The sequence below is a fragment of the Megalops cyprinoides genome, chromosome 19, assembly GCF_013368585.1.
Source record: "Megalops cyprinoides isolate fMegCyp1 chromosome 19, fMegCyp1.pri, whole genome shotgun sequence".
In the NCBI taxonomy this organism is placed as follows: Eukaryota; Metazoa; Chordata; class Actinopteri; order Elopiformes; family Megalopidae; genus Megalops; species Megalops cyprinoides.
Window position 1 is genome coordinate 16468822 of NC_050601.1, and position 12011 is coordinate 16480832.

At 43.5% G+C, this 12011-nt stretch overlaps 1 protein-coding gene across 1 annotated transcript in view; it reads right to left on the reverse strand.

Annotated features, from left to right (window-relative positions):
- LOC118794050 (G patch domain-containing protein 8-like) overlaps positions 1 to 9789 on the reverse strand; it is a 48736-nt gene extending 38947 nt beyond the window's left edge. The window contains 1 exon segment of the mRNA XM_036552189.1: positions 9713 to 9789. Within this exon segment, the coding sequence (XP_036408082.1) occupies positions 9713 to 9757 (45 nt within the window). The 5' untranslated portion in view covers positions 9758 to 9789.
- Between the last annotated feature and the right edge of the window lie 2222 nt (positions 9790 to 12011).

A 12011-nucleotide genomic window follows, 5' to 3' on the forward strand; every position in this document is an offset into this window, starting at 1 on the left:
ACTAAGCCTTGTCCTGGACGTGCTAGTCATCAGAGGTCTTGCACTTCCTCTGAACACTTAGGCCTGCGTTTATGCTCTGGGACCACAGACTACCGACAGGTTTGAAGAATTCAGGGTTGTTTTCTCATGTATTGCCTAACACATCAGAAATACCTAACATCAATGTTGGATACAGCAGACGATCAATCTTACAAGCACAAACACACACACACACACACACACACACACACACACACACACACACACTGCAGGTCTCATTTCTCAGTAAATTCACAAGACAGAGATATCATGCATTATTTCCTCTGGCCTCGAGCTGTCCAGATGTGCGTGTGCCCACGGGCCAGGAACGTCACTGCAGCATAACACAAGCACACATCGCCTCCTCTCTTCCATTATGTAAAGGGAACAGAGTACTGCGAGGAGAGTGATTACAGCCAGCTTTCCCCCGAGCCTGAGACGCGGGGTGCAAGCACAAGCTGGGCCCCACCGAACGCAATTAAAGCAGAGGGAGAAATGGGAGCTGGGACACGGCAAGGACTGGTTATTATGTAAAGGGTGACCCGTTCTACAGACATCAGAAATCCCCCCCCCAGCAGCAGCCTGATCTAAACAGCCGCTCACGCCACCAGTTTGCCTGTCACTCGTCACATCTCTATTCCCTCTATAACAGACGTCCGCTACTCAGCGAAGACGACCGCAGATCTGTCTGCGCATCCATTACCCCTGCTTACTGCGCTTGCTCTGTAGTGCCTTGTGGAAGCCAAATCATACCAACATCTGACATAATGTAATTTCTCATGCCAATTTGTTTGCTCTCACGCCTTCCATTAGCGCTCGATGTTTGCTTTCGTTAGTGACGAATGTTTGTGGGCTAGAAACTCTGATTTAGCGAGTGCTTCTCGTGTCCTGTTGCTTGACATCACCGCAGCGAGAGAGTGGATCTCAGGAGTCAGATTCTGGCTCCAGCTTTCTTGCAGAAGAGGAAGCCATGGGCCCACAGGGGAGAAGATCAAAACAGTCTCAGACTACTGAATCTAGGGCTCGGAAAATAAACTCAATTAAAAGTCTGTGCGTTTTAATCATCAGTCTGGCTGGTGATTAGACCACTGCACAGCCAGTGGTGCTTTCATACACGTATGCATTTCACCATAAGTGATGCACTTCTGAATAAACTATGTTGACCGAAATGCCATAACAATGGTTCACCTGGCCATCATTACAGGGAAGAAAGGATCTTTGTGGAGTTATCTACCTTGCTACAAAAGCTAGTAATTTGTTCCAGTCTTCTGCTGTCATGAACTCATCTGGCAGAAATTAGGGTGTTACTCCTCTGCAGATCAGGAACTCTCCACAGCTGCTGCCCTGTGATGCAATACAATGACCTCATCACTCTGCCATTTGCTGTCCTTATGGTTTCATTATGCTCCATGCAGCAGAAAAATACGTTCTAATATTTACAACTCTGCAGTATGATGTGGACGGGGAACACGAGAGCAAAAGGAAGGAGCCGAGACTAAGGTGACAGACGTTAGAGCAGCAGGCTGCAGGTTTGAATCTCGAATGAGACACTGCCGTCACAGTAAAGGCAGCGGTTATGGTTATCTCGCTATGTAAGATGGCCCTTTTTACACAAGCCATACAATAAGAAAATTACCACTGTGCCATAAAGACACTGCGGCTCATGAATTAAGTAAATGAGTCTTGAACACAAAGACGCCCTTATCCGGGCTGACTTAGCTGTAGCAGTGCAAATATTATCCATTCATAAAACCGAACACTTACTGAAACGATTCAGATTAAGCGTTGAGGGTACAACAGCAGTGCAACCTGTTTCGAACCCGCAGCCCTAATCACTACATTGCTCTACAAATCCAAAGAAGGTAATGGAATGGACAGCGTCACATCGCAATTCACAGTTCGAACGGCGACGCAATTAAAAATTTGGCTGGCTGTTAACATACCATGGTGCAATTTCCACTCTGTGCATTTCCTCAAAACAATCCAGCTGACACAACACAACCAGTGAACACAAACTTGTATGCCGAGCGCATGGTCATTTCCTTAAAGCACATGTAAATGCAACGCTAGCAGACGTGTGAATAAAATATGGGCTCACTGAAATTCTTGACACCAAATCAGAGTTATGACAACCCCAGTAGCTGCATGTATATAAAGGTATACCTTACTGCCAACTGTAGCGTTTCTGTGTGAGGGACAAAGACAGTACAGAGGGAGCGATATCCGCATGCACTGAAACAATCTACCACCGTGCAAAGCTTATACAAACCAAAAACACTCCCAATAAAGGCGTTAAGTCAGCTGTGATAACTAAACTATATATATTGATTCCATATTTTAATCTAGATATATATCTGCCCTCACATTTCAAACAGAGCAGGCTACCTCTGTACTGCCCCACTGCTCACACAAAAGCACACCAACACACCTGTTCACAATCAGCGGCGGTAAATTACATGTCAACACATGATTTAATGCCTTCCTGGAAATGTCATTCGCTGTCATCAACAATCACCAAAGACAGCAACGGCCTGACCAGGCAATCATCCAGTCCCCAAGCAGTGCCTGTGGCAGTTCTACAGCAGCACCAACCACACAGGACAATATGCCGAGATAAGTAGCATTTTCACCATTTTCACCACTGTCTTTTCTTTTCTTTTGTCAGCCAGGTTAGCGGATAGACATTATGCTTCATTTGCCTTTCTAAATATGACACTGCAGATGTGTAAAGGTTTGACTAGTGAAGAAGCAAACAGTCAAAGTACACAAAGTGCTTTTGCTACTTGAGCTGGTTTAGTCACTACCTGTGTTTTCTTCTGAATTCCTCTAACTGTAAAGAAAGGGAATGAATTCTACAGAATGGAAATGGTCATATCTTAAAATTGCAACAATGGGACCAATTATGTTATACAGAGCCCAGAATCGTGCTTTGAAGATGAGTTCAGAAGAGTTCAGAAAAGAAATGAAACCTTAAAACTGCACACCTGAGAATATTTTTGCAGGGGGGTGTTGGAAGATCTTTTGAAAGAAATAAATGAGAAACTCCCACACACTGATTCTTACAAAGGTCAGTGTTATTTTATTGATACATAACATGTATCGTTTCCACTCAGACCACTGCCTTTGAACTTCGACATCATTTCAGGGGCTGTCAGAATATGCCTACTCACATTATACTTCTACCCCAGTTTCCTTCACCTGTGGTAGCAAATTACCCAACTATGAGTCCATTTCCTCTGTTTTTAAAGCAGGCGGTGCATCACAACCAGCGGTCATTTTTTTTTTTTTACAGGAAAGAACAATTCAGCTGCCCCAAGTAACCAGTCCATCTTCCTATGGATTTATTTCAGATGGGGATGAAAGCAAGAAAATTCTGCCACAGCAGACTGTTCAGACTGAACTCCCAAAGACAGGCAGCAGGTACTCATTATCAACAGCACCTCATTCCTTGAGCCTTAAACTGCAGAAGCTGGAGAGCGGTCCGAACATCTCCCTCTGTGGCACGCAAGTGAAAGACAATGCCACCACTGCCTCAGAGAACCCTTTTGGCACAAACAAGCAAATGGTAATTCAGCTCTACTTCCCTCTTGTTAATTCAGTAACCATGGCTTTGCTAAAAGAGCAAAAGGTTCAGCCAAAAGCAGATTGGCCGGCCTTCTGTCCACGCCTCATAAAGAACACTGCGGGGAACCTAAAAGGGGCTCTCAAACACTGCAGGCTGGGAACAGCTGGCCTGGCAGGGCATAACTAGGGGCTTTTCCACTACAGTAATCCAACACGGGGACAAAAAAGGAGCCGTGAACCATGTTTTTCCAAAGCACTGCCTTTCACAGAACCAAACCCTGCCATTCCCAGCCTCTGCCAAAGCAGCCAATCAGTGGAGGTCGAGCGGTATCAAAACTCTGAATGGCATCTCCTGGAATACAGAGCAAACTTCCTTGAATGAGGTACACAGGTATACTAAAACAGAAGACGAAGGACTACTTTCATTGCTTCCATCATCAAAATCCCATGAAGTTCAGCTGCTCTGAAGATGGAACCGTGGAGGAGGCGTAGAAGACACAACTACATCTAACAGAATGCTTCCCCCCCTCAAAAACCCAGAGAAAGAGTGTGGAAAGGCATGTCAGTTCCAGATTATTAAGTTTACTCAGTGAACACGAGCAGCATATTGACTCAGCCCTCCTGAATCTGGGATTAAAGCCGCATTTCATAACCACAGGAGGTTTACGGAGCACATTTTATTTGCAGTCACCAATAACTTCTGTCCCCACTCAATGGAGCTTCTAGAAGTCACCGGGAAAGTAAAAAGACAGAACGAACCGAGAGGATCAAATGCCACGTACCAGACACCCCAGCCTTTTATTGTGGGCGGCTTTAGTAGGTGTGGGGCACAGTGCCGTGCTGAAGGACACAAGACATTGAACACAATGTAAGGCAATATGTCTATCAACTCAAGCGCATGACTCATACAGGCAGGTAGAATCACTGTGATATCTGTGTGAACACACAGGTCACCAGACCTATATCAGACACTGCGTCAGCGCTGCGCAAATGATTTTTTTTGGCATTGTGAATCACGAATCATCCTTATATAAAGGCTTAGCCTATATGTTTCATTTGTTGATCAACAATCCAAATAAATGTAAAAGAACCACTGTTGTTTTCACACCAAACACTGTTAAAGGCCTAACCTATACAGTTTTTATTGGTCTTACACTAGGCGTCAATCTCCAGTTATCTAACACAGACGTATATGAATACACTGTGGGCAATATGCAGAACTAGGTTCCAGAAACAGTCCCTGATAAATAAACACCACATATATAGCTACTGTACTCCATCAATGACAGTGCAAATATACAATGCTGGGAAATACATTCACATTCCTAAGCCGAGGCACAGCAGGATTTCAACACTCAGAACAAATGCTTACGGGGAGCATTCACTCACACATTCGTCCAAAAGGAGGTTCCTTCCCTGCTCCAAATCTGAAACACAGATCCACAGCCACAGTGCTTGTGCACATCCTTTCCTGAAGTGGGACAATGGCAGCCTGACGCTGCTGCCATTCTGTGCCAGACAGTGGGGAGGTTTCCCATTCAGCGGGGCGGTATTCCTTCACGGGGGGAAGACTGGTTTCTCAGACCGGGGCCTTGCTTGCTCTACCTTTCCTTCCCCTAGTCATCCCGGGCAGAGAGGCCCGGGCCTGAGCAGCGGGTCCCGCCAGCCGGCCGCTGGGGACGCGCCAGGGAATTAAACGCCAGTTCAGCACACCTCATCCCGCGGTGCTCGCCAAGCGCTGGAAAGAGCGGCTCAACCGGGCACGGGTGCACGAGCGCAACAAATCTCTGCAGAATCCGGGCTGGAATTCTGCCCCGGCTCAACGCGAGTTCACATCTGCTGGGGGTGGGGATGGGGGGGTGGGGGCTGGGATCAAGCTCGCCATCCAAAAAAACACCATAAACTTAGCAACTGCGGAGGTAGAGATGAAAGGGCCTATTGTAACTTCCAACAGCTGCGCCGCTGTGAGCGTGACACACTGAGAGCCATTCATACGGCCCGCTTAAGAACGTAATGGATGATTACTTAATCGGGGGCGTACAAATTTAAGATGGGTCTAGCCTACACTGAAAATGCCCTCCAGTCGCATTACTCAAACATGCGATTTGAATATTTCAAAATCACTTTTCGGCAAATTACTCTTCCAGCACACCTGGGCTTTTAACCTGAAAATGCATGCTGTCCTAACACATCAGGGTAAGAAAGAATGTAGGCCTATAAGTGATCACACACAGACAGCTAAGAATTTGCATTTCAGAAAGGTAAACTTGCTGTAAGCCATGTTCTGTTCAAGGCTTTTAACATATAATGTTGAAAAGGTACACCGGCAATCAAAAAAACAGCCATCTTCTGATCTGATATAAAAGTGTTTCCGTAACATTACTTTCCAAGAAGGAAAGTTGCCCTCCAGTCAGCCATGAAGATAGCTACAGCTCTGATCCAAGTGATTAATATTCACTTGGTGGACAGCCCTGAACAAAGTAAAAGAACTGGCCATTCTCCGCATAACATCAGGGCAGGAACACTGTTTAAGGATTCTGCAGCAGCACACATGCACTTCATCCAATAATAATGGATTTGGCTACAGCGTTTTTGGAGGATAATGAATAGGTGATTCATTTCACCTTTGTATACATTCCCAGAGAACAACATTTGTGAATTTCATCACTGGCTGGAAAGAGGGCGTTCACACTGTGAAGCAGCAGCAAAACATGCCTTAGTGTCATGGATAAATTCAAAAACTATACTGGGCAACTGAATGACAGTGAGGCTACTTGAACTGTCATGGGCAACCAATGTAAAGGCTTGTCTGTTCTTTCCATTACCATATACTTAACCTCCCTGAGTAATGTATACGTCATTCACTTCAGGCTCAAGCACTCTCAGAGGTCCAGACTATCCGGATGGGGGCACACAACCCAAGCAGAAAACACAATCACTACACAGATAGAGAGAGAGAAAGCCGAGTCCTTCAAAAGTGTTTGTGTGAGAGACCTCACCCACAGAACAAGTGGTGCGCCTGCCAAAAACAGCCATAAGAGCAATGAAAGAGCTAAATCTGTAAAAGTGCTACAGGCAAAGCTACCCAATTATGAAACAGTACAGGTCCTCTTAAAATAGCTTTGTGGGGGTTAACGGGAGGGACGTATCTTCTGAAAACACAGCCTATCACTACGTAGCCCCAGCAGTGACAGCAATGGTGGGGAAAGCAGCACCCACCCAGGCCTCAAACTCCCCACAAAGACAGACCTCAGCAGCAGGAAACTGGTAATGTTTCTCGACCAGCTCTTCAATTACTGGCACATCCAAAGACCTCAAATCCTGCCACATGAGAGCGGAACATCTCGTCCATCAAAATGTTAAAGCCACGGAAAAGGAGGAGCAGCATGACTCAGTGGGACCAGCAAAAATCCACCAATGAAATTCCTGCAGTGCACAGACACTGCAATTGGATACTATCACAGAGGGTTTATTGTACACATATAAAACCCCATGTTTTGAGCAGAGGTGAACTTAGTTAAGGTGATGGGGCAAAAGGGTAATTTACAGGCAGCTTAAACTTGTACAACCGGCAAGACACTGTAACACAAAGCCATCACACATCAAAAGTTACATAATCATACACTATTCATCTGTTTCCAATTGTGTGAGAGATGTGCAAAAATAATCAAAATAGAGCAATCCAGGTTGACAGATGCAATATCATTTTCAGCTTAAATTCTGAGCAAAGGATCAGTTACACTGCAGAATGATTATGAATATTCCACCTTAATGTAAATTTTAAATAGGCGCTATGTTTTTTTTATATTTTAGAAGAGAACACTTCTTGATAACAATGTTCTGGTTAACTTTATTTTCCAATTGCCCTTAAACTGCTTTTATGTATCTGCCTGGTTTATTTTGCATGTCCACAGTGAGGTCTGCTAGCTATCTGCGCTTTGCAGGCATGTCATGTTTCAAAGTTTAGTTTAGCATTAACTTAACATCTTGGCTTTGGCATAAAAGGCATGTCTTTTGTGCCATCTGCCAAGCATGAAAAAAACAATTCATTTTCAAATTAATTTTACCCTCTTGTTTGGGAAAAAAGAAAAAAAAAGAAGGACTGTATGTTCTACATTGGATGCAGGGCAAGTGTTTTCCAAAGAGAAGCATGTGGTTGTAACTTAGAGCAGAAAACTGCAGACTTTTTATTTCTGGAATAACGAGCTGCATTTTACAAGTTTTGTGATTATCTTGTGGTCATCACACACCTCCCCATGAGGTATCCAGAGACAGAGTTTCAACAGCACATATTCTTTAGACATGGACCAGGGAGGTATCCTGGTGGACATCACACTGAAAATTCTGCCAGCTACAAGTGCTCCAAATTTGCCCGCTTGTTAGCAACACTCTTTAGGGGCGTGGTCTGAAACAGAACATTCATAGGCAGGCACAGGAAAACTGACAGCACTGAAACCAGAGGCTTTCTGCTAGCCTACAACCAGATATTCAGCTCATACATTCTTTCTGTCCTCCGCCTAGGAGTCTTCGGCTGGTAACCAGAGGTTCTGGCACTGTATGGGTTTCTGTGTTTACTGTGGGATGTTTTAGATCACACCCAATCAAAAATATTCTCAAATCGTCAACAAATCAGAGAACTTCTAGTTTCAACAATGGCAGAACACGCTAAACTACCTATGGGGTCCACATACAACCTCCTGTTACCAACCACAAACCTCTAGAAGGAAGGAAGGAAATAAGTTTAGAGCTAAATATATGGATAAAATAGAACACCTGCCAACAGGTTCTACGAGTTACTCATGAAACAACAATGTCAGTTTTACAGCCTGGGATGGTCATGGTGAATTTATCCTCTTTTCTGCTTTGTACATACAGTGAAGTCACAAAATGAAGCAGGTTATTTTGTATATGTAGCTAGCAATATATCATCAAAATTAATATTCTTTACAATGCAGTAAACGTGTTGTTGTGTGGATGCTTTCCACAACTTAAGTGCTGAATATGTTCTTCGGATCAAAGCAGTATGCCGCTAATTACTGCCAAGCAACGACGCTGGCAGTGGCACCAGTCAGCTCGTCAACACCACCAAAATTTCCTGTCGAACAACTTTATTTGCAGAAGGTCTCACTTACCATAGCTACGCATACCCTACATTGGGAGCCATGCAACGAGCTTGAATATACAGTACTGCATATCTGGTTCAACAGCTAGATAAGAGGCTAGTGTTCAACGACAGCACTCTTATCTGGTTTTAGGAAAGAAATGTAAGAGAAACCACAAGCAATTCAGGAAAGTAGATAAAGCGTGTTTAGCTTGCTGGTTAGCTCGAGGGTAACATTATTTTTGTTATTTGGTGCTTGTCAGATATTGATTGAAATGTTCACCATAACAATTATATGTTTTGCGACCATAACACTTTATTCACGCGCAAGGAAATTTAAAGCAAGTGAACAGAGTGCAGTTGATTAGTACGAGCAATGCGTTACAGAATTATCCAAGTTACTAGATCACATTTAGCTACTTAGTCAGCTATCTTGCTGCAATTATGAGCCATGTATCTAATGTTAGCGACCTTTTTTTAAGTTACAATAGAAATAGCCAGCTCACTCCGGGTATTTCTCCTTTCAACCCGAGACAATTCCGAACGGTAGTTCTCTGTCACGCTGACAAACTATGCCAGGGCAAGTGCCTCGTTTTTCTGTTTTCACCCCCCATTGTCACAATTTATCGAGCTAACGATAGCTAGCTAACTAACTCGGTCGTAGCTAATCCGCAAGCATTATTCGGGACCAAAACATTTAGCAAGGACGCTGCGCTCTTGTAATGTTCGTAACGTTTCATATATTTTCGGGGTACTGACCGAACACACCGAGGGCACACCTTGTTGTTGCATTTGATTTTTTTCATTGGTGAAGTAAGGGCGCCTTCTAGGTTAGCTCGGTAGCTAGCTAGCTTGTCGTCTCCAGCCTGCTAGCTTGCTAAACACGCAGACTTTGGACAACACAAGGGCGTGTATTATCCTGGATTTCCAGTAAGATTTCTCAAGTGAAACCGCTAGAAAGACGGTTACGTTTGAAACAGGCTGATCACACTGCAATGTTTACCACTATTGATTACTTGGGTTTTTTACCTGGAAATCACGATCCTCGTTGAAGCGAGAGAATCTGTCAGCCATTTTCCTGTTGCAGCTTCTTTCGCATCGGTCCGTGTCCGATCTGTCCCTACAGCCTTGGAAAACACCCACTGCAAGCTACGAATAAAGGTAATATCCAATCGCACCGCGACAGTTTTGATTGACGCAAATGCGCACCAATAAATGTGTAGCTAAAGATTTTCCGACCCACCAAACTGTCCTAAAACGCCAATTATTGGCACAGTTTTAACCAATGATACACTAGAACAAAATTGATTGACTTAGCACTGTCCAATAGAAAAATACCGTTCATGTCCCGTATACGGGTTTTCATTGTTTACCCTAAATGTGTCCCATGTAATTCCAGTACAAGTCACTCTGTATCAATTGATTAAATGCGTTAAACGTCAGTAGTACCAACCCTAGCGCACCACAGCAAGCCTAACCCCGTCAGGGAACATTTAATTAATTTGTAAGATGCTTGCCCTCCTGCCTGTTGAAGTGGTCGTTTATCCTTCCTTTGGCTACAAACGTTTAGCACAGATGTTTAGTACAGATTGTAAAAACCTTTTGAACTAAATTATATCTAATTTTTCTAAATTCCCGAGCTGAAAGTTGTACATTGTCTAAAATTTACTAATTCCACATTTTGTTGGCAACACTAGTCCAATATTGCTGGACAGTCTCACATGTCTCACCTGAAAAATCCTTCTTTTCGAGTACTTGTCCAACCGCAAAGATGCATTCAAGTGATGTTGACATATACTTGATATGTGTGAAAATATATGTATGTGGTTTTTTCATTGACAACTATTATCCGTATAAAACCATGGGATCTAGAAAATTGAATTCAAAGTGTAATAGATTTATTTAAATGAATGAATGAGGGCGTGGGTGGGTTCAGCCTAAAAAGGAGAACTCTGATGTCTTTGAATCCAATCTTTGAATGAGCTGGCCAAATCTATACTGGCTGCCGCAAAAGTACTTTTCAATTGATTGTCAGCTCTTGCTCTTGCAGAGCTAGGTGTCCCCCTCGTGGCCATACAATGAATTACACCAGAAAGCATGGGCTCTGGCTGAGGGAACATTGCAATAGCAAACATTTTAATAAAAACACATATTTGGACGTTTTTGGAGATTTTCTCAGTAGTGTTGGTTCTTACAATGCTGTTTTATTCGTCAATATCATTAACTTGCATAGCATGTACTCACAGTCAAAAACAATTTTATACAGTGCCTTTGGAAAGTATTCCAATCCCTTCACTTTTTGCTTACTTTGTTGTGCTATAGACTTATTCTGGATTAAATGTATTCTTTTGACCACTAATCTACACACTAACCCATAATGACAAAGCAAAAACATTTTTTTAGAAATTTTTGAAAATTTATTAAAAATCAAAAACAAAAATATCTCATTTATATAAGTATTCAAACCCTTTCCTATGGCATTCCAAATTGAGGTCAGGTACATCCTGTTTGCTTTCATTATCCATGATATGCCTCTAGAACTTGATTGGAGTCCACCTTTGGCAAATTGAATTGAATGGATGTGATTTAGAAAGGCACACACCCATGTACAGTCTATAATGTCCCACAATTCACAGTGCATGTAAGACCAAAAACCAAGCCATGATGTCCAAGGAACTCTGTAGACCTCTGCAATCAAATTGTGTTGAGGCATAGATTTGGGCAAGAATATAAAACCATTTCTAAAGCTATGAATGCACCCAGGAGCACAATTGGCTCCATCATTGAGAAATGGAAGAAGTTTGGCACCACTAGGAGTCTTCCTAGAGTTGGCCACCTGGCTAAATTCAGTAAACAGGCAAGAAAGGCCTTGGTCAGGGAAGTGACCAAGAACACAACAGCCACTCTAACAGAGCTTCAGAAGTTCTCTGGAGACCCTGCCAGTACGGCAACCATTTCAGAAGCACTCCGTCAATTAGGCCTTTATGGTAGAGTGGCTTGATGGAAGCCGTGAAAACCAGGTACTGTTTATCACCTTGCTAACACCATCCCTATGGTGAAGCATGGTGGTGGCAGCATCATGCTATGGGGATGCTTCTCAGAGGCAAGGACAAGAAAACTGATCAGAAATGAGGGAGGATGAATGCAGCCAAATACAGAGAGGTCCTTACAGAAAGCCTGCTCCAGAGCACAGACAACCTGAAAGCGGAGTGAAAGTTCATCTCTCACCACGACAACACTGGAGTGGCTTCAGGAGAAGTCTCTGAATATCCTTGAGAGGCCCAACCAAAGCCTGGATTTGTATCCCATAAAATATCTCTGGAGAAAC